General features: G+C 41.7%; 1 protein-coding gene across 17 annotated transcripts in view; it reads right to left on the bottom strand.

Moving 5' to 3' along the window:
* Positions 1-23816, bottom strand: part of herc1 (HECT and RLD domain containing E3 ubiquitin protein ligase family member 1) — a 105549-nt gene that overhangs the window by 76282 nt on the left and 5451 nt on the right. For all 17 annotated transcript variants that reach the window (XM_084065338.1, XM_084065348.1, XM_084065342.1 and 14 more), the window contains exons 2-18: positions 20405-21381; positions 20094-20189; positions 19737-19931; positions 18506-18817; positions 16730-16826; positions 16454-16597; positions 13120-13247; positions 12438-12582; positions 10706-10877; positions 10143-10277; positions 8465-8630; positions 7115-7240; positions 5879-6100; positions 4614-4766; positions 3448-3580; positions 2349-2540; positions 118-342 (exon numbers count right to left, since the gene is read on the bottom strand). In XM_084065338.1, the coding sequence (XP_083921464.1) occupies positions 118-342; positions 2349-2540; positions 3448-3580; positions 4614-4766; positions 5879-6100; positions 7115-7240; positions 8465-8630; positions 10143-10277; positions 10706-10877; positions 12438-12582; positions 13120-13247; positions 16454-16597; positions 16730-16826; positions 18506-18817; positions 19737-19931; positions 20094-20189; positions 20405-21355 (3592 nt within the window). In that variant the 5' untranslated portion in view covers positions 21356-21381. The remainder of the gene's footprint in view (positions 1-117; positions 343-2348; positions 2541-3447; positions 3581-4613; positions 4767-5878; positions 6101-7114; positions 7241-8464; positions 8631-10142; positions 10278-10705; positions 10878-12437; positions 12583-13119; positions 13248-16453; positions 16598-16729; positions 16827-18505; positions 18818-19736; positions 19932-20093; positions 20190-20404; positions 21382-23816) is intronic.

The raw sequence follows: 23816 nt of genomic DNA, 5'->3' as shown, positions 1-23816 counted from the left end.
TTATATGATGATATATCATATCATTAATCACCATTATTTGCACAACAATTAATCACCAAGCAAAACGTCATAATCGTGACAGGCCATAAATGCAAGCCATCAACATCCTCCACCTACCTAGCTGTGGGATCTCCATCTCCAGGCCGTTGCTAAACAGGGGGGTTTTGAGCCAGTAGGCCGTGTCCTGTTCCTCCTGGGAGGTGGGGGCTCCCTGCAGCATGCCCCCCAGACAACGTCCCACCAGCAGGGCGGCAGTCCTCTCCAGGTCCACCAGCCACACCCAGGACAGGGCGGGCTGAGCCAACGACACCCCAGATAAGGACTCAACAAAGTCTGGGGTTCCTGTGGGAGAGACAGAGAAGGCTTGAGGTACAACAAGAAGCACTGGCATCGTACCAGATTAGGGTCCAGCAAATGAAATACCACATTTGTATGCCTTTGTATGCGGTTGTATGCCTCTGCCAACCAAGGGGCAAGTCTTAGATATTTACGATGAGGCCGACAAAATGGCCAGAGTGGCGCTGTTTTACCCTGCGCCGACCTGCGGTGTCAGAAAGAATTTATTTTAACGCAAGTGAATGGGTTTTTTGACAAACTTTAGACTAGATTTTCTTACTGTAATAAAAATTGTCATAAATTCTATATGCTTCCAGTCGCTAGTTTAAAGTCTCCTTTCAATCATCAGGATATGCGTTTTGCTAAATTATGGACTGGTCCTATTTATTTTAAAATTGACGATAAAGTAGGCTATTCTCTAGGAGGGGCGGGATGATTTGATTGACAAGCTACACAACCAATAGCATTCATTCCCCGCCCCCCGCTCTTGATTGACAAGCTACCCAACCAATAATGGTCTGGTCTCATTCTGATGCGATATTGAAAGATGGCGGACCTACAGTCTTGGAACAATCGGCTTCATTTTCGGTCTGTAGAAAGCAGCGGAGTGGGTTTGTCCATCTCATTTATACAGTCTATGCTGCCAACCCACTGTCATTTACATCTTTATCTGTCCAGATTCATATAGCATCTATAGCAAATGAAGACTAAGACATTTTATGATGCTGAGAGCATTGGCCTAAACATGTTTTGTGAGGTCACAATGACCTTGACCTTTGAACACCTACTTCTAATCAGTTCATCCTTGAGTCCAAGTGGGCATTTGGCACAAATGTCAAGATATACTCTCAAAGCATTACTGAGATGTTGCATTCACAAGAATAGGACAGACATGAGGACACAGTGACCTTGACCTTTAGGTCATCCTTGAGTCCAGGTGGACGTTTGTGCCAAATGTCATAAAATTCCCTGAAAGCGTTCCTGAGATATAGCTTTCACAAGGTTGGGACGGATTGACGGCGGAGGCATAGAAAAGAGGCATCAATATTTTAAAATGTAATACACGTATAATGTAAATGTAAATGTTTTACTTTAACACATTGACTGCCTAGATCGAGTTAACTCGATATTAGCTTTTCATCACTTGCCTGCCAAGATCGAGTTATCTCGATTTAAAAAATGTTTTTTTTTTTTTTTTTTACTTTTTTTTTTTTTTAATTTGACCCAAAGACCAAGGAGATATGAATTTTCGAAGATCTTTACTCTCATCCACTTCCTTGTTAACTTAAAACTTTAAAATTTTGTATCTCGGCTCCTGAGTACTTTTTTTTTTCATTGAAAAATCTCTGGCATGAATAACAATAGGCAGTGAAAATAATTCAGGCAGTCAATGTGTTAAGCATTAAAATGTTCTGACATTAAACTATGCGCCGTTTAAATGACACATAAAACTGGAAAAAGTGCTCCTCGGAGGCACAGGTCTTCGCCAGGTCAGGTAGGGTATTGTGGGTCAGCAATGTACGGAATTCAGTCAGTGCAAAAATCAGCCTTATAGCGCCACCATAAGGCTGATTTGAAAAATGTAGGGTCATCGCCTGCTGCATTCAGTATTTGAAGCATTTTGTTCAAAACGGACCATTCCTGCAAACTTTGGAAGCCAATCTTAGCCAATCAGGATGGAATATGAAAGATCAGACAGATCCGTCTTGAAAACATGACTATAAAGATACTGTATACCAATTTGCGTGATGTTTGGACAAAATCTGTAGGAGCAATGTAATAACATTATTTTTTTCCAAAAATCGGCCTCCTGGTGGCGCTATAACAAGCCGATGTGAAGAATTTGGGGCAGAGGTTCTGCTCTAGCATCCAGGGAGTGTGTGTGCACAGTTTCACGTTGATTGGCCCAACGGTGCCAGAGATTAGCTGTTCAGACGGACGGATGGACAGGGGGTAAAACATAGTCTCGGCCACGGCTTCGGCATGGCGGAGACAATAATAATGTCAATCACCATGTAGAGGCCACTGCAGCTCCTGGTCCTCCAGAGGGGAGGCAGCAGGCAGCAGTCTGTTCAGTCGGTCCAGAGGAGGCAGCAGATCCAACAGGAAGCTCAGCAGAGGCCTGGCCACCCACACCGGCAGCAACAGCAACGAGTTGATGATCTGACACAGCATGCTGCCTGCTGCCGACACATAGATCACATCTAGAGAACATAGACATTATTTGTTTATAATCTGACACATAGATCACATCTAGAAAACACAGACATTATTTGTTTATAATCTGACACATAGATCACATCTAGAGAACATAGACATTATTTGTCTAAAATCTGAAACATAGATCACATCTAGAGAACACAGACATTTGTTTATAATTTGACACAGATCACATCTAGAAAACACAGACATTCTTTGTCTATAATCTGTAACATAGATCCTATCTAGAGAACAGACACAAATTATGAATTTATAGTCTGACACACAGATCCCATCTACACACCAGACACACATAATTAGTTTAATCTGACACATAGAGTATACAGTAGATCTCATCTATACACCAGAGGCACATTATTAGTTGATAATCTGACACATGATTATGACAAAAGAATAAAAATGAAATAAACCTATGTATTGATATATGCCAAATACATTGAAAAAACGTCCAATCATGATTTATTTTTGTAAAACAAAATAACTGCACAGTCTGCACTAATAAGATTCATTATGCTAAACACCAGGGGGCAGTGCTATAAACTGTATTGTGTGTACTTACATAGATACTTCATCTGCTGTATCCAACAGTACACTAAAGTATGTAGCTGAAAACATTTGAGGCTAGTAACAGGATCTTCACTCATATTTTATCAGCACTGCTGATAGTTTAACCAGAGTTCTTACTCCTCGTATTTTTGGCAAGTCTGCACATAGGTATGGACTAGTAAATCAAGATTGAGATATAAAACTGTATACAGAGTTAGCGATAAGGACAGCTAGACAAGCAGGTGTAGACACAGCCGGGTAGGACACTAGATTGAGGCTGTGTTCAACAATGCCAAGAGAGTGAAAGTTGAAGATTCCAACCAGGATTGTAGGACTGCTGCTCACCTTGTAGTTTTTCTCGGATACTGCCGTTCCAGGAGCTCTCTTTGATGAGCGTGGCGGATCGGGAGAAGATATCGGTGGCATGGGGCAGCAGCAGCTGCAGGTGTTTATGAAGCAGAGCCACGCTGCTTGAGTTCTGGGAAACAGAACGGAGCACAATGGCATGTGTGTTATTGTTTTGACTGGTGGTGAACTGACTGCTATGCAAACACTCCCCATGCATTGCTCATCTCTGGTAAACTGTATGCCATAGGAAACGTGCTCAAGTCTACTTGTTTAATGTAGCTTTAACACACGGCTGATGGAACTTCCAAAACTATTATACATCTCTGCTGTCGGGCAGAAACCAGCTAACTCCAAAATGTTCATTTTTCAGGAAATGAAAAGAAAAAAGGAGGCTTTGTTCATCATTGATAAGAACAGTTGAATGGACCTCCAAGCTCACAATGAGGTTGGCGGTCAAAAGGGTGTGGAGCCTGGAGTCAGCAAAACCAGCTGACTCCACCCCCCTTTGGTGGAGTTAGCTGTTTAGCAGAACGTTTAAGGCTTTTTAGCGCTTTTTAATACTTTTCATTGGTTCAATATTTTTTTTAACCAACACACAGACGTAAAGGGTGCTCAATAGCAATGATTTATGGAAAAAAATTCAAAAGCGTCAAAATGGAGTTAGTTAGCTGGTTTCTGCCCGACAGCAACGAATTATGCAAGAAGAGATCTCTACACAATGACTTATAATCTGAATATATAACAGATGTTTCACTAATTGAAACAAAAAAATCATGATGGCTGCAAAATACAAATGATAAAATACAAAAACACAAAAAAAAAACAAATAGGGACAGTAATAAGTGCAACTATTCTAAGACAGTGTTGTCAGGCTAAATGTGGACGTACAGTACATCGGTGACAGAGTTAATATGGCAGTACAGTATGTCAGTGTTTACCTCGGTGACAGAGTTAATATGGCAGCACAGTATGTCAGTGTTTACCTCGGTGACAGAGTTAATATGGCAGTACAGTATGTCAGTGTTTACCTCGGTGACAGAGTTAATATGGCAGTACAGTATGTCAGTGTTTACCTCGGTGACAGAGTTAATATGGCAGCACAGTATGTCAGTGTTTACCTCGGTGACAGAGTTAATATGGCAGCACAGTATGTCAGTGTTTACCTCGGTGACTGAGTTAATATGACAGTAAGCCAGTAGCTGTTTCTGCAGGGAACACAGTAGTTGGTGGAGGTGGGCTGGCTGGCTGCTGTCAGAAGACGACGTTCCCTGTTGCAGTTTGTCACTGTTCTTCTCCAGCTCGCCAAATGCTTGGTCCTGGATAAATAAACACACACGCGCACACGCACACACACACACACACACACACACACACACACACACACACAATTAGACATGCATTGAAATATGCACCAGCAGACAGTGCAGGTACATGAAAATTACTTGGTTTGTAGATTTTTTGCTTCTTCTGACAGTGAAAGAGAGACAACAAAGGCAGAAGAGAGAGAGGGGGGATGACATGCAGCCAAGAACCTCGGGTTGGATTTGAACACGGACCAACTGCGGGAATGATTATAACAGGAAGGCCGATATCAACTCATGTTCCAGTCTTCCTAGTCTCAAGGATTCAGATTATGACTATTGAAGAGTGGTGCCAATGTGTACATATTAGGCCTGTCCCCGACTAAGGATTTCTATTAGCGATATGATTGGCCAAATATTGCCTATGGTCGACTAATGCAAAATGCATGATTCGACTGAGATTGGCAATCGATTCAGTCTGATTCGACTGCCAATCTCTGTCGAATCATGCAAAAAATATGTTATGCAATAGAGGAACATTCCATTTGGGCTGTAGGGGTGCTTAATGTCTGATTTAACATATATTTGCTTGGTTTCTCCCAATAAATCATGATGTATATCCTATTTTTGGCAAACTATTAATTCGACTAAGAGATTGGCAGTCGACTCCCCTCGACTGATTAGTCGACTATTCGAATAATCGAGGTCAGTGCTAGTACATACATACCGGTAGGCATAATTATCTATTTTGAAACAAACATTCATTTTTACGCTCTCAGAGTTATGGAGGTCCGTGGCCTAATGCATATCAAACTGTGAGTCCTTGAAATTAACTCATTTTCTGCCAATAACGCATATATGCGTTCTTTAGAATCCATCACTTGCCTGCCAATAACGCATATATGCGTTTTTAGAAGATTTTTTTTTTTTTTTTTTGACCCAAAGACCAAGGAGACATGATTTTTCGAAGATCTAGACTCCTATCCACTTCCTCGTTAACTTAAAAAAAATCTGTATCTCGGCTCCTGAGTACTTTTTTAATTTCAATGAAAAATCTCTGGCAGAAAACTGCAAAAAATCTGAAATAATTCAGGCAGGTTAAGTGTTAAAAAGTTTGGGCTTCTTACGGTGTAGAAGCCCAGGTTCCTGAGCAGGGTCTTCATGAGGATTTCAGCCAGGTGGGTGTCTGGGTGGCTGGCCAGGGGGCCGTAGGCCGGGTCCAGGGGTGCTGTGAAACCCAGGCCAGAGGTGAGGACGTCAGGGCCATCGGCAGGTGAACTATAGCCCAGCAAGGACGCCACATGCGTGTGATCCTGGAGACTAGTCAGGATGATGTCCAGCTGCATCCTCTGTACACACACGCGCATGCACACACACACACACACACACACGCACACGCACACAAAGTGATTGCAGGCATGAAATAACAACTGCACAAAAGGACCAATACGCGTTTTGCAAATTACAATAATAAATAGTAGTTTTACCAACTAGTATTTCCATGTTGACTAGCAGGAGCAGCACTAGTCCACTAGCACCACCCATCTGGTTTGGGGATTCTTATAGGCTATGGTAACAATAACACCAAATTTAACTACGCCGGCCTTATACTGAGAAATATTAGACCAATTTCACCAGTGTGGTGAAATAAACATAAATGGAAAATGAGATTGAACACAAGTGGCAGCTTATCACAGATTCCATGCTTGTTTTAAGGCCTTTCAGACCACATTTAAGCCTTACATTCTACATATAATAACTGTATTTAAAAGAAAACACTAGTTAGAGCATTTCCACTTAACCCTATATTCTGCATTGTACGTCAAATGGCGAAAACAGCCAATCTACAAGTAGATCGGCTAAACAATGTCTACTTTCGTCTATTATGACATGCCCAGAATAGAGACGCTAGGGTTCATGTGGTTAACCCATCCAATGAGGGAACGCATCTCTGTCATTTTAGATTTCTTTGGCTATTCAAAAATAGCAGATCTACAAGATCTACAAGCTATGAGCTTGATCTATTTTAGAAAAATCATGAAAATGTGTGCAAATCTTTGAATATATATATTTTTTAAAGCGAACATTTGTAAAATATTTTGTTCCAGTGACCTCCAGAAGAAAAGAGTTGAGTTAAAAATATATATAGATATATTCAAGGGTTTGCACAAACCTTCAAGATTTTTCAAAAATAGCAGATCTACAAGCTCATAGCGCGGCGCTATGAGCTTGTGTAGATGCCATTTTTGAATAGCCAAAGTATAAAATAATGGTTATAGCTCAAATCTAAAATGACAAAGATGCTTTCCAGGATTGAATGGGTTAAGAGCTTTTTTCCAGGATTTCCCTGCCCGTCAGCGTACCTGTCCTTTGGAGAGGCTCTCCCATCTGTCAGGGCCTTGCGGGAGCAAGGAGTGAAGCAGCTCCATCCGCTCTCTCAGAGGAGGAAGCAGCATGGTGGCTCCCACAGACAGAGTCTCAATCACCGCCTGACAACCACACCACAAGAACAACACATCCAGATCACATCTCAACAACAGCCATTCCCAACCTGTGGGCCGTGACGATATTGTGAAGTGGGCGCCCAAATGATTGGCAAAACACTAAGATTTGAATAATAATATGACATTAATATAACAACATTTAATGTGAAAATAAAAACCTCTTGAAGAATTAGTTTTCATACAACGTCCAGGATAATTGTCTACTTAATCAGATTCCGGGAATGTTTTTTAACCACTTAAACCCTACAGTATACTTGACTTGACTGGGGTCCCCCAGGGCTCTTTACTAGGTCTGCTCCTTTTTTCCTCTACACCAAATCTCTTCACCAAAATAATAGTTAATAATAGTTTTTTGCCAATTGTTCGCACTCAGAATAAGGACCCTAGGGTTCATGTGGTTAACCTTCAGGAAAAAAGATTATATGGAAGTTGTTTGTCCGTCTAGTTTCCAGTATGCGTGGAGGTCGTTACACTGTATATCATCATGGCTGTGATCCAGCCGTAAGCATGAGGCCACAGGCAGAGTGCCTGAAGATAATCACAGCTGCTGAAATGCAGTATGTCAGCATGATCTTAAGTGCGATACTGCTTTTATATCCAGGGCCATAACGTAAACTCCCACAACCCCATGAGGAGGGACCCCCAAACCTACAGCGCCTCACCTCCAACAATGCAAAACAATACTATTGAAATATTGAAGATACACCATGTTGTGCGAGGATCAACGGTATCCACATCTATAGACATAGCCATTGCACAATTCACACGCCAGGTTTCGTGGCAAAAGGTCAACAAGAAATGATGCAGAGATGAAGAGATGATTCATTCTGCATGTGTCTTGCAGTATAAGGACGACTTGGCATCTCTTGCTGAGAAAAACATTTTGCAACATAACTTTTTGCCTTGTGACAGACTAGCATTAACAAGTTAACTAGCAGAGTAATTACAGTAAGAAGCTGTATCAGCATTAACGAAACGCCTGTGGTTCAATCAAATTATTTCACTAGCAGTGTATTATGTGTGATAATGGTTTGGCTGCGCTCGGTCGCTACTTTATGCCCCAGCATCCATAATATACCCACTTCAGAGGGTGCGTGTGTGTGTGTGTGTGTGTGTGTGTGTGTGTGTGTGTGTGTGTGTGTGTGTGTGTGTGTGTGTGTGTGTGTGTGTGTGTGTGTGTGTGTGTGTGTGTGCGTGTATGTGTCGGACCTCTTGAATCTCATCAGGCACAGAGGAATCCATCAGTCTGAAGAGCAGATTTCGCAGGGGCCTGGCCTGTCGACCAAGGATACTGGTGGCCACGCCCCCAGCCAGAGCCAGAGCAAGGTGATTGGACAACAGCCGCAGGCAGAGTTTGAGGAAGTTGTGATGTTCCCTGCGGGTTGGACATTTATCAGCAACACGCTCCACTTTCATTTAGCTCTCAACAATGCACATTTGTGAGATCACACACCATTTCATGTGAAAACACGCAAGGTGGTAAATTAATAGATGTTCATCAAGACAGAAGCCTTCATATGAAATGGGTTTAAACCCGACTAGCCATTTAGTGAAGTGGAAAATATCACTTAAAATGTGTCTTTCTTACATGGCTGTCATTATCTGTAAAGGCTTGGTTATACTTTGTTGTGCGCAGTAGTAGTAATCGGGCCTAAATATTTGAGCCCGGCCCAACCCAGCCCAACAGAACGTCAGCCAGAGTCCAACCCAAAGCCTGTTACATAATTGACAAATTGGTTCCGACCCAGCCCGAAGCCCAACATTTTTATGAACCTCAGCAGCAGCCTTTTCTCTTAATCAAATATTATTGGCAAGGCTATTCATGAAGAACAATTCTACCTTTTCACAATTAGCAGTTGCGCTCATTCTGTTTTTCAAAGTGACTGTCCCATTCGGCAGTTATCGATTGGATTTAACATTAATTTGGAATGTGCAATGCCTTTGATGTGAGGAGGTGTGCTGATTTGTGACAGACTGTTGACAGCTGCTGCCTGCAGCACTGCATTTACTCCTGTTGGATTCATTCAACATAATGCTTCTATGTACAATGTTGCTGGCCGCCAAGGAATCTATCTATCTTATCAAAACAAGCGGCATCGCTTTGTAACTCCTAGTAGGTTTCATTCATTTTCGTTCATGAACAAAGGCTTTGATCTGAAATCGTAGTTGTTACAGACACCTGGTAATACGGCAGTAGAAAACATTTTGATTTAGCCTCCTTCCCGAAAGACTGTTGACGAAGGCTGTTAACTTTATCTACTGTAGCTCCAACACTGTCTCATCAGAAGCAGGCTGTATGTCTGTCTGCTTTGCTGTTCGCTGCAAACTGACGGCAGCTGCACCTCAGTTGCTCCTGGGTCCTAGTGCCCTAGGCTCGTAAAATAAAAGGCTATTAGGTTGCGCTGCTATTCAGCCCGAGCAAACAAAAATAATTTACTCATGCATACTTTGTGAATGAAAATGCCCACGAAGAATAGATTCTTAATGTCAGTTTTACATTTTCTACATTTTGTCATTATGCCAATTACTGTGTGTAATAGTCCCCGTCACTGCCAACCCATACTGCTAGTCATGTGGGAGGGTGTAGACAACCACACGTCTCCTCCGATTCACACGGAGTCACCAGCCGCTTCTTTTCTCCTGTCATATATTAGAACGATTTGAATATATGTCATTTTTAATATAAATATTGTATAAAGTAAAACTTAATTTAAAGACTGCAGACGTCTCTTTCTCTCTCACGTTCTCTTCTTAATGTCATGATGCTGTGTTAGTTATTATCAACATAGTTATTAGATATTAGCAATATTTTACATAATTTTTCTTTCAATGGTGGACATTGTAAATTCCACTATGGGCCTGACCCTGTTCCAGTGAGTGAGGTTACCTGGAGGAGGGAAACGGGAGGGGGGGCACCTCGCTGTTGATTCCATCGCAGTAGCGCTCAAGGAAGGAGCGGAGGTGAGAGAAAGTGCTTTCTTCCAAGTCAACGCAGTAAGGCCTGTGCCATGCCACCACTTGCCTACGGAGCCACAGATGATAAACATTGTTAATGATTCATTCTTTAATTAATTTAATGAGGTAATTAATTAATTCATTCATTAATCAATTAATTCATTATTGCTTGATTAATGATGAGCACAGCTTGTGTATACTATAAATACAACCATTTCATTTTACCAGTAAATTAGACCAATAGCTAGTAGTCATTATGAAATCAAGAATGTTCAGTTCTCAACCTCCACAATCTGAAAAGGCTAGTCTTTGCATGACAATTTTATAGATGAATTAGTCGACTAAGAACTTTGTTAGTTTAGGACAGTCCTATGTCACACACGACCTAATCTTTGACATGCACTTGGCTGTTGTGACATCAGTGTCTACATTCCCCCCTATGTCAATAGTCCCTGTGAAACACAAGCGTGTATATTTAGCCTACTGGTGGCTGACCTGTCCCTGGGCAGGGCTGTCCAGGCCAGGCTGTGCGAAGTGCCGGCTGAAATCTGCTGGATGGCGACCCCGTCCAGGCCCACCACCTTCTTGGGCTTGGTGATTGGTCCTGTGGAGTTACCCTGGCCACACTGACCCATGGAGTTGTTGCCCCACGCGTAAACTTCATTGTCTGCAGTTGTGGAAAAAGTACTCAAATGTTTTACTTAAGTAAAAGTATCAATAATGCAATGTAGAAGTACTCTGTCACAAGTAAAAGTCCGGAATTCAAAATTCACTTGGGTAAAAGTTCAAAAGTATTGGTATCAAAATGTACTTAAAGTACCAAAAGTAAAAGTACTAAGATTTTTGAATATAGCCTAGGTATAAAATAGGGCTAAAGTGGTTAATGTATGTTGTATGATGTATATGTGTAATATATTTATATCTGCAAAGTAACTAAAGTTTTCAAATAATTGTAGTGGAGTAAAAGTACAATATTTGCTTCTGAGATGTAATGGAGTAGAAGTAAAAGTATATACAATTGGAAATACTTTGGTAAAGTAAAAGTACCTCAAAATTGTACTTAAGTTCAGTACTTGAGTAAATATAGTACTTTACACCACTGATTGTCTGCATTAGGATCGATGGAAACAGATTAGCACTGCAACTACCGATTATCTTCTTAGTGATTATTCTATGGATTACTTTTCCTATTCATCGAGAAAAAAAAAACATTTAAACAACATTGTATATACTGTATGAACAAATCAATTAACCACTTCAAGCTGCACTAATTAACTTTCCTCTTCTATCCCAGATTAGAACTCGCTTTCCTGGGCAAGTGCTGACATTTTTACCATTGAACTTATAGAGCCTGCCTGCTTGCTCAGAGAGTAAATTGAATCTTGACCATGAGGTAAAAATCCATGTCAGATCCTGTGTCTAGGTGAGACATGACCTTTGACACTATCTAAATGTCTCAATAGAAGAGCAGGGAGATAAAATACAACCACTCCAATTGTAGAAGCTATATTGTATTAACATACTCTACCATACAGATTGCACAAAATTAATATGTATTCATAAAAAATAAGTTACATAGTGCCGCTATTTAAGCATTATTTTATACTTCAGCGGACAACGGTGTCATGCAAAAATAGGGAAAATAGCCAATCTACAAGTTGTAGATCGGCTATTTTCACTATTTCTCCATTTATTTATTTATTATCTAATTACTTTTTTCCTAAAATGACATACCTAAAATAGGGGTTGATAATTAATTATACCCCTAGAATGGACAGAAATATCAGATTATACAAGTCTGTGAGATCAAGGATTCAATGTTACAATTCATTAAAACAACCATAGAATTTGAGCTGAAATGACTGTAGTGACTCCATGCACTGTATCAAAAAGTACAGAGCAGGGAGGACACAAGGCATTACGTCACGCTAGTGATGACACATCTGTTACAGTTGTACTCTATAAAACAAAGAAAAGCCTCTGCACATCAGCGGAGTACTGTGCACCCTGATATCACCCAGATCAGCACTTTAAGCAGCTATGGAACCAAGACGGCATTGAAATGTGTGCAAGAAGTGAATAAACCGGCAGCTGCTTATATTTAACCAAGGCCAGATAAGCAGTGCAAAGACAGAGAGGGAGTCACGCAGCGTGTGAGTGAGTGAGTGAGTGAGTGAGTGAGTGAGTGAGTGAGTGAGTGAGTGAGAGAGAGAGAGAGAGAGACTACCATGTGACAGGGCAAGGCAGTGGCTGTCCCCTATGGAGATGTCCACCACCCGCGTGGTGGCTAGCTCCTCGATTAGCTTTGGTCTTAGTGCTGTGGCCTCGGATGACCCACATCCCAGACAGGCCCCGCAGCCCCACGCGTACACCTGGAAAACACATTAACGGTCTGCATTAGTATGTGATATTTACTATGCAATGTAAATGTGATATTCAATGTATACTACACCCAACCCCAAAACATGTACTGTACTATAATGGTCTTGTGGATTGATCTAAAAGCTAACAACGCCTTGCACTGCAACATGTTGACAGCTTGTAGACCTGTTCTTTTTGACAAGCGAGACCCTTGCACGATTAAATATAAATTAAGGTGAATATTGTGTCTTTCACATTACGCCAACTATGTTATGTAACATAGTCATTACAGAATATCTTCGTAAGGCACTGGATCTCAATATCGGGTTCGGGGTCCATTTGTACACTCTCAAAGATATATTAACACAGAGGATTTTACAGTGTAGACTGGGGTCCCAGATATTAAAAATAAATGAATAAATGCTATCAAATGGTGGTCTGTGGCTCACTGTAGCTATATCAAAACTAGGGGTCCAGTTTGAGAGCCACTGCCGTAAGGTACCCTCATCTGGCCAGTAAAGGTCAATGTTTCAGTATGTGAGCCTCACCTGGCCAGTAGAGGTCAAGGCGAGAGACGACTGGCTTCCTGCACACACTTTCCTGATGAACATCCCTTGCAGAGCCTCAACTACTTTGGGTTTGTACACTCGATTGGTGTCACCGTGACCGAGTTTTCCTGTAGAATGAGGCAACAACGTTTTTATAATGTTGAATTAATCTATACAGTGTGAAACAAAAACAATACAGTCGAACGTTTATTCACCAGAATCCAGAAGAGTCCAGAAGAGTGTCACGCAAAAGCAGCAAAAATAGCCAATCTACAAGCTCACAACACGGTTCGTTGTGAGCTTGTAGATCTGCTATTTAACTCATTCACTGCCTGAATTATTTCTGGCCGCGTTTGCCCACTGCCAAGATTTTTCATTGAAAAAAAAAGTACTCAGGAGCCGAGATACAGAATTTTTAAGTTTTAAGTTAACAAGGAAGTGGATGGGAGTCTAGATCTTTGAAAAATCATATCTCCTTGATCTTTTTTAGCGGCGCTGGCCGCTAACGCTCTGATTGGTCAGACCCGTCAACGCTCTGATTGGTCAGACCCGTCAACGCTCTGACTGGTCAGACCCGTCAACGCTCTGACTGGTCAGACCCGTCAACGCTCTGATTGGTCAGACCCGTCAACAAAGTGATTGGTCAAGCTTCACGTGACACATGGCTATAAACACATTATAAACACATATCGATGACAAAATGTATCAAAGGCGCCGCTACCTTCACACAGGGTGTGATTTTTTTAAAGTCGTTTAGTTGTTCTAGGCGGGCATTAGCCTGGTTCCAGACCATAGACCCCGCCCACTCTGTGCGTGAGCTCCTCTTGGTCTGGTGTCATAATGTGAGCCTATGGCTTTTCACGATCGAAGAAAAATCTGTCAAATCAGAGTCGGAGGTGGGGGTGGTCTAACGACAAGCCAATCAGCGAATATCTGCTAAAACAAGCTGTGCGACAACGTCAGATGTAGACAGATCCGTAGATCTCTTGTGATTGGTTTAGGGAAATTTGAATCCCCTCCCCCTAGTAATCGCGGACATTAAAGCCAATTTCAGACAGAAGCTCCACGCAGCTTCAGGCTGATAATCAGGCTAGGCAGGCATGGCTTATGGGACAAAAGTCGTCTTAGTCGTTCTAAGCAGTGAATGAGTTAAGAAACATTTAAAGGTGAAAGTAAAAGTGGTTAAGGGTGTTGGTGGGTTTATATAAATAACCAATGAAAAGTATTATAAAGGGCTTGTGACTAAATAATAAACTACATTGGATCACAGGTTCTTTTTTTCCAATTCCTGAAAAGTAACGGTTTTGGACAGGTTTCAAGGTTTCTGCCCGACAGTGACGATTATGTGCAGTTTAAAGGCTTTCAGCTGCATGGATCAACAAAGGAATACAGCCATTCAGCAGAATCAATAGCATGCATTCAATGATCAACACTGCATTCATAATGACCACTAAGCAGAACAGTCACTACATTTTAAAATATACTGCTGCTGATACCTAACCTATAGGACATTATAACGATTACAATGTATGTATTTAGCAGTCTCTTCCATCCTGAGCAACTTACAAGTGAGAAATCAGAGTAAGCATGATCCCTTATCAACAAACAACACGGTAAATAGTCACATAAAAGTAGAGTGCAATCAAAAAGAACAATGTAATGCCTCAGAGAAACTCGGATATCAGGTAAACATCAGGCCCAGTATCTGTCTAAACAACATGCTATCGAAATAATATAACATGAATATGATAACATTCCTGGTCAAGAAAAACTAATCTAAATATAACAAAACAACATAGTAGTATGACTGATTAGTTAACCCATTAAGACAGGGAACGCATCTCTGTAATTTTTTTATTTCTTTGGGCTATTCAAAAATATCAGATATACAAGCTCATATAGCGCGGCACCGAGTGCCTCGCTATGAGCTTGTAGATCTGCTATTTTTTGCAAATCTTTGAATATATATATTTTTAAAGCGAACATTTGTTTCAAATCTTTTTTATTGTGAAGCACAGGGTAATATTATACATTCTGTTCATACAAATGGATTGCTTCCCCTTTTTTTTTTTTTTACAAAAACCAACAGACATACCTGTATACACAAAATAGACGAGTAACATGAAAAAACAAAAAAAAACAAAGGGACCCTCCCGCCTCCCTTCCCGCTCCCCAGAAGTGCTGCCCCAGATTACGTGCGACACGGGTCATCCACAAGGATTAGCCTATCAACCTTTAAGAAAGGAGATTAAAGGCTTCCAAATAAAGCGAACATTTGTAACTCAAATTTTTGCTTCTGGGGATTCTACAAAATGTCTTCTAAATCCTAACCATTTCTTAAAATGTATTACACCGTGGACCCCCATCTCAAAGTTCATAGCTCGTCACTATGAGCTTGTATATCTTCTATTTTTGAATAGCGAAAGAAATCTTAAAATGACACAGATGCGTTCCCGGTGTTTCGTTTCATGTGCATGGTTAAAGTGCCATGGATAAAAAATATGAAAAATATCATGTATAAAATCACATCTTTATGTCCACCAGGCTGTAACGGCCCCCATGATTCTGTTTGTGAGTCTGTCCGTGTCCAGCTAATCTCGGACACTACTGGATGGATCGGCGTGAAACTTTGCAAACACACTCTCAGTAGGCCAAGAAAGAATCTCTGCCCCACATTTTTCGAATCCGCCCCATGATGACACTATAACAGACTGACCATTTCAGCCATTTTGCATGTTCTTCAAAATACACTACTCCTACAGATTTTGTCAAAGATTCACACAAATGTGATCAAGATGTATTGGTGCGGTTTGCAAAAAAATGCCGATCCGCCCAAATGTTTATTTACACATTGAGGGGCCTCTAAAACAACACACAGCCAAAGGCGATTTCACTTATACTCGTAGGGGGAGCCACAAATGCTACAAGTTTGTGGGATTCCAACGTTTAGGGATCATTCCTAAGTTGTGTTAGAGCTAACCTGACTCTGCCAGATGGGGGCGGTATTGCTGTGAAACAAATGTGTGAAGCAGCTTTTCGGATCTGGCTGTGTCAGGTTATGTTAGAGCGCCCTCTAGTGGAATTTTCTAAAAAAAATATATTTTTGAATCAAGTAGATCTACGTCAATGGTGGTGAACGGCTGGAACTGAAAGGACGTAGACCTATAGCCATTCAAGCTCATACGTTGAATTTAGATTTTCCCAGACATATCAGTAGGTGGACATCTCTGATCGTCTGGCTAGGCTACGCGTGACCTTTAGGAGTTAGGAGGACATATGTAATAAAGATGAAACAAATTCAGCAGCAGTTCAACAGTAAGAAGGTTTCACCCACCGTTGTCCCCGCCCCCAAAGGACCAAACAGTCCGTCCATCCTTGGACAGAGCAATGGTATGAGAGCTTCCACAGGAGACCTCGCCAACATTGCTGATGTCTTTCACCAGGGTGGGAATGTTTCGGCTGTTGCTGTCCCCATGACCTACAAAAAAACAGAAGAAACTGTCTGTACAAGAAGCTTAAAGGTCCAGGGGACTGGTCATTTAATCTACAGCATGTGAAGTTTGAGGTGTTAAAAAGGGCAATGGCAAACATACAAATTTAAGAAAATTACCTAATCTTCCAAAATCTCCTTCGCCCCACGTGTACAACTCTCCATCCTCACTGACCGCAGCACTGTGTCTGTAGCCAGCAGACACGCAGACCACCACCTTACCCAAGTAAAGCACCACGCATCATTATACAAATGTCATACAAACAACCAAGCTATTCCACTTCATTCCACTGGGATTCAAAGTGAAATGAAAAGCTTTGTCAGGCTGAAGATAGCCACACAGTAAAATCATTGGTTAAAAGTGTTTAAAAGTGTGTATAAAAGAGTGTAAACATGGCCCCAAATGGATCATTATGGGTCCATTTTTACACTCTCAGAGTTAAACAACCACTGAGAATTCAGCTGTAATAACCAATCCTGCCCAATTAGCACTAATGAAAAGCATGATGATTTTACAATACAACATTGTGATCACAATTATCTATCCAATCACTAATATTAATCTAAATTTCTGAGGTTAAACAATTTACAAATGTTTTCAATCATCTTACTAAGGTCTTTAGTGAAATTCTGTAATGAGGACTGTGCTGTTACTTAGGGCACGTTGTCAATAAGTCACTTTACTTACAAATTAATATGTAACATTACTTGAAGCATCAGCAAAAAGCTCAAGGCAGAATGTGCTTGTTTGACCTCATTTGGCTTAGAGCTGGAAATATTTCCAAACAGCACTTGATGATCCATTTTTCTCCTCTAAAACAAAATGCTTTTAGTGTATTCATGCAGCATGAAGTAACATTTACGTATATCTCTACCCTGAATCGTGCAAGAGACTCGAAAGATAGGTTTGCCTATCTGACCAATCATTCTGTAAATATCTCTGATCTGAAGGTCTGGGTTACAGTCTGCTCAGTTCTGTGCTCCCTTCAGCACTTTTGAAATGATAGGGCTCAAAAATCTGAAAACTATCCAATAAATGTCTGAGATTGAGTGGCGAATAGCGGATTATCAATCAATATATGATTATCAATCAATATATCACTATCAATCGTAAACTTGAGTTGTACGATACATGACTGCAGAGCTCTAAATAATAATTATATTCTGTCGCTTAATGCATTCAATTCCTTTTCTACATAGTGTGACTTACATTTATAGCCACGTGAACCCACTTATATTATAATAAGTCATGAACCAGTACCCGATTTCAACAAGCTCTGGAGTTTGAGGTCAGACAATCTCATTGGTTAACCCTCCCCCGATGACCTTAACCTCACACACGTAACAGAGTAAAATCTCAGTTGGACAGTTTAGCAGACGCTCTTATCCAAAAACCTCTAACATAATGTCTCGATACGCCATGTGAACATTATACCTGAACTTAAGAGTAGGTTGGCTCCACTTGCCTCTGGCTTTTCACACAATGCATCATGGGTATCATACTGCGGGTTCAGGAGCCATGACCTACAGTATATTATATTATCCCCTATTTGGAGCCTTTTTAGGCACAAATCATTGTTTGTTTGTGTTTTGTCTGATACCGAATCGAATCTATTTTATATATAATGTGGAATAATAATTTGAGTGGATATGGACATAGGGATACATTGTGTAATAATTCAAGTTGCAGTAAGAAAACGTGCCCTTTTTTAAATTAGTTTAGGCTTCCTCAAATGCTTTTAGAAGAGTTAGTAACTGCTCTTGGTGAAACTGCCAAAATAAAATAATTATCTCAATAATTAGTAGAATAGTAAAGTATGATTCTTGCAGAGCCATAACTATGATTTTAAATCAAATATCTCGTATCAATAATGTAACATTGGTAGTCTGCCTTACCTTTCCTTGCAGCGGCCCCTGGATAAGTTTAGGGTACTTCTGTGTGGAACTGTTGCCGTGACCCAGTTTACCATAATCGCCATCGCCCCAGCTGAAGACCTCGCCCTCGGTTGTAAAGGCCAGCGTGTGGCCATCTGAACCCTTGGATGATGACACTTTCTTGATGGCACGATGGGGTTCAAAGGTCAGCTTCTTGAGTGTTGACTGGTTATTCGAGTCCCCAAGACCCAGGCGACCATAACTGCCTTTTCCACAGGCCCGTACTGAGCCATCAGAAGATATTACGAAAGTGCAATATTGGCCCGCTTCAATCTGCAGAGAATGGAGCCAAAGCGAACATGAGACGGCTGGGGTCATGGCCGGGATCATGACAAGTAAAAAATATGTCAAGTAAAAAAACAGATTTGAAGAATAAGGCATTTCCTTACCTTTACTAAACCCATATGCCTGATTTATGCTCTGTCGCACACTGACGTCAAGCTCGCAACACGCTGCGGATACAACGTGTTGAGAGCTTGTATGTCTGCTATTTTCAGTGCTCAACGCCATCATGTGATACAGTATGAATCGGACTATAAAGCAGAATGTCTGCCACAAACTGTAGCAACGTCTGAAAAGAAAGGGAGTACTGCCGCGCCTCAGCCAATCGAAGGCAGGTCAGGTGAGTCACAGGAGCAGGACTACACAGCATTAACGTAGAGTGAACACACTGGAGCATATTGGACAATACCTTTATTAAAAGGTGTTAAATACAAATAATGACAGTTATTTGCACCTTAATAAAAAAAGGCTTATTGACCAAGCTGCTCCAGTGTGCTCTCTATGTTTATGCTGTAGAAACTTCTGTCTCAATGTAATGAGAGTCTACATTTGACATTTAAACACAAAACCAAGCCGTTTCCCGTTTGACATTTATTAATCCGCTTTAGATGCTTCTCAAGTAAAGCCTCATCTATATGGTGGTGTAAGACACCCCCTGTGAGCCAGATTTGTTGGCTTATTGACGTAATTTGTAACATCTCACAGGGCTGTGAGTCACTTGGCTCATACCACCTGAAATTTCTAGGGGCTCACACCGTTGCCATGGAAACAGGACGCTTGTCAGCGAGCCAATGCATTGAGTATAAATGCACAGAGCTATGAGCCATAGCTCGTCTTACACAGTATAACCCAGGCTTAAAAATAGCACAACTCTGCAGGAACAGATGATCAATATATTCTTGTCTCTTACCGTCTGTGCATCGGCAAAACTGGGGGCCAATTTGGGCTGCAGAATCTTCTCCTGGGTGCCCTCCACAAGCTGATGACTGCTGTTGCTGCCCCATACATAAACCTCACAGGTCTCAGACACCATGGGCGCCTCACCGGTTTGTATGCTGTCTGGACTGGCACAAGTACGGGAGTAGTCTGATGCCATCCTACATACCTAAAAAGGGGGGGGGGGGGGGGCAAGGGAACATGGAACAAGGAAAACGCAATTTTTTCTTGCACTGTGATCTTGAATTTAACCGACTGTGTCCACGGCACGCTTTGAATGTTGAGCAAATTATGACAACACAGAATGTCCGACATCTGAAATAGCCCATACCTCTTCAAAAAGACAGAGGGCTGCTTCGTACAACGAGCACAAGCCATCGGATGAGCGTGTGGGTTCTCGCCATTGGCTGCGGTCTGCTGAGGATCCCTGAGACAATGACACACATACATACACACATATACATATTAGACAGACAGACAGAAGACAGACAGACGGATAAGATGCAGATAAGAGACTTCCACATGTCTCTTCAAGTTATGCTCTACTACCCTTATTAATATTAAATGATAAGTGAAGTGGGAAGAACTTCCAACAGCAACTGGAGGCACAACGTTCTGGAAAAAGGTGTGAAAGAAACTTACCAGTGAGCGTCTCATCTGCATGAGGATGTTCATGAAGCAGTCATAGCCAATGAGGCCCTCTTGATTCTGTAGAACCTTGCTCTTTTCCATGGTACTGACCAAGGCTGAGGCAGCTAAGGCCATCTCGATCCATTCCAGCAGGTAGCGCAGGGAGCCCCTCTGTGACGCCAGGCCCAGCAGGAGCTCAGAGGCCAGCCGCCGCCCCAGAATGTCTGCCCCAGAGTTTGGCATCGTTACCCCTTTGAGGAAGGTTGTGACCTGGGTGAGGCAGTCCAGGCCCATCGGGGGGATCTTGCTCTCATTGGCTAGAGAGAGGGGTGGCAGGGAGCCAACCACGTCGATGGCCGTGTGGATGACATCATTGCACAGGTTTATGCTGCCTCCAGGGGTTCCGCTGGGGTTGGCCACGGGGGGCATCATCCAGCTCTGGCGCAGCAGGGCAAAGAGCAGGCTGAGGCCTGTTCGAACGCCCATCTCGATGAGGGCGTCGGTGCTGGAACGCGGCCGCTCGCTGACGGAATGCAGGTCAGTGGAACCCGAGTTGTTCTCTGGGGAATGCTGCTGCTGTTTGACCTTGCCCTTGTCGTGGTATTTGTTGGACAGCGCATAGAAGATCCGCTGGAGCACCAGGAGACGTTTGCGCAGGGCGGCAGCAAACGGTGAGTCAGAGCAGACCATCTTGGCCAGCGCCAACTGGCTGCTGAGCAGAGCGTCGAGGTAGTGCTCCTGTTCATCACTGGAGAGAGACTCGCGCTCAAAGTCTGGCAACTGGGGACCCTTCAGGCACAGCACTTGCTGAGGCAGCAGGACCACCTCTTTGTTGGCTATCAACTTGGAGTAGAGCACCGAGACTCCCTCCCGCGTGGCTATAGACTCGCTGTCCTCTGTGATCCATGAGCTGTTCAGGTGCTCCAGCCATTTCAGTTTCACCGGGGGAATCATCAAAGCCATGGCATGTCACTCTGGGGCCATTGGTCCTAACAAAACACATACAAAAATGTGACAGATTGATACCTTTGTCTGACTCTTGTGTTTCCAAATGGGCCACAGAAAGAAATGAGCATTTTAAGATGTAAGTTGAATGAATGATCTGGGCTAATTTGAACAATAACAAGCGTATACATAGTTAATGATTCCATGATGCTGGAAACAGCAAGAACACCAAGTTCCTCAGCCTGAAAAGTTAAAAGTTGTGGGGCTGTAAATAACATGCTTTTCAACTGGCAAGTCACCACCATTAACCATCTGGACATTTAGCTGGCACCCCTATCCAGTGCGAGTTATAAAAATTGCAAGAATAGAGAAAGCTTACATTACTCATTTCAGAAAGGTTATACTAACAAATCATGAAGAGCACAAAGCAACTCCCCTGAGAACATTCCTGTATAACTGTCTGCAAAAATAAATAACATGATAAAAAACAAAACATTTGGATGTTTGTTAGGCTAAGTGAATTGTGTACTTGTATGATAATGTGGAAGATCTAAGAAAGCAAAATAATTGGTATTTTACAGAATATAGGTAGATGATAGCTATGTTTGGTCTCAATGGTCTGCTCACTTAAACTCTCTTAAAGTTTCTTCACTAGTAACTACAGTACAATGGTAACAAGCTTCTGGGGAGAGAAATTAGAAGACAATTATTAAATATTATATTATTTGTGCAGAAAGTAATCAGCTTTCTGAAATGTTTGCATATTTTGTTGTGTTGTCCTTTGAAAAGATTCTGTGGCTCAGCATTAGGAGAAAATGTAATCAAACAAAACAACACAACACAACACAACACAACACAACACAACACAACACAACACAACACACACAGTCTCTCTCTTTGGGAGAAATAGCATATATATTTTTTTCAAATTATTTGAAGTATTTAATGGTAGTTGCTCTGTTTAGTATTTCTATGTACTGAGATCACTCACTGCAGACAGTGCAGGAATACAGTATCAACTTGCTGGCTAATATTAGTTTGCTAGTTCTTCAAATAATGCACTATTATGCACTTAATGTTAACTCTATGCAATCACATAGCAACTGGGTGGCTAACGGTAGCGTACTGCTCGTTAACTCTAAACAAGGGTGGACATTAGCTGATGTGTACCCTATACCAAATCAGGCAAAGGTCCCATCTCCACCCACTTTGTTGACCCATCTTTAATGTAAAATCTTAATAACATTCAGGTTAAGCAGAGCCTACTTTTGCAATCCAACTGTACCTTATGGATATATACGGTAGAATGACTGTAGTCTAAACTGGGGATAAATAGGTGTTTGTCTCATACGCAAATATTATTCTCAAATCTCCTGGATTGAACTCTTTCACCCAGAGTTTGGCAGATGTCCTTGAAGGGCCTTTACTCACAAATATGACTCATCTGAAATACTGTCACCTCTCAATGTTTATTGTACTTCTCCCTTTGGCTAGCAACATGTCATGTTGTTTGGAATGAATGGACATATCATTTAGAGGGGCGTGATAAAATGCGAAGAAGACCAAAGTGATAATTGGTTTGCCAACAACAAATCCATAAATTGTTTCCTTTTCAAAAAGTGGTCTGAATTTTCAATGCAACCTACATTATTCTGATTAGGTCGGATACAACCATATACACTCTGGGTTAATTTCGCTCAATTTTCAAGTAGAATAATATCTTAATAATGTGCAACAATTTGTTCTAATTGAGCTACAGTAGTGTGGTGTTGCTGGGCTCCGGGTGGCTAGCTACTTTTCCCATCTAGCTGAAGCCCGAACCTCTTATCATGACACAATACCTTTCTGATTTTCACAACTTACATGCTGAACATTATTTAGCAAGAGGGAGGGGGTTCAGAAGAACCTTACAATCTGGAGTCAGCTAAATGCTCAATTTATACTCCATTAGATGGCAGTGTCCCTTGCCGATCTTCATGCTTCCAAAACTTGAAGATCAGTTCTAGTCGGAAAGCAACTCCATCATACGGCGGAGTATAAATTAGCCTGACTGAACTGAAGAGACACACCGTAGTGTAGGTCTAAATAGTAAAAACAACTTCACTCTGTTGGTTGTGAGATATGAAATAGTGATGGGCCGGTCATGATCGATTCGTTCGTAAGAACTAATTCTTTGCCGTGAACGTACCCGTTCACTTCTTGAAACTGTTACGTTCACGATTTCGTTCATGCCCCCCCCCGCCCCCGCACACAGGATGGGCTGGCTGTTCCTCCCACGACAGAAAGACTGTCATACAGACAGACAGCTGTGCCATAGAGTTTTTCACAATACAATAGACATGCATGCGTAGTGCTATTTGAATTGAAATAAAGGTAGCCTACAGTTGTTCCTGGACAAAAGACAGATAGTGTTAGCACCACATTTAAGTATCAAAATAAATAAATATGCATGGTCCTAAACAAAGGACATATAGGTTTT

Source organism: Gymnoscopelus microlampas (genome assembly GCF_963454915.1).
Source record: "Gymnoscopelus microlampas genome assembly, chromosome: 1".
In the NCBI taxonomy this organism is placed as follows: Eukaryota; Metazoa; Chordata; class Actinopteri; order Myctophiformes; family Myctophidae; genus Gymnoscopelus; species Gymnoscopelus microlampas.
Note: the sequence above shows the minus strand (reverse complement) of the source record. Positions and strands in the feature narration are given on the sequence as shown.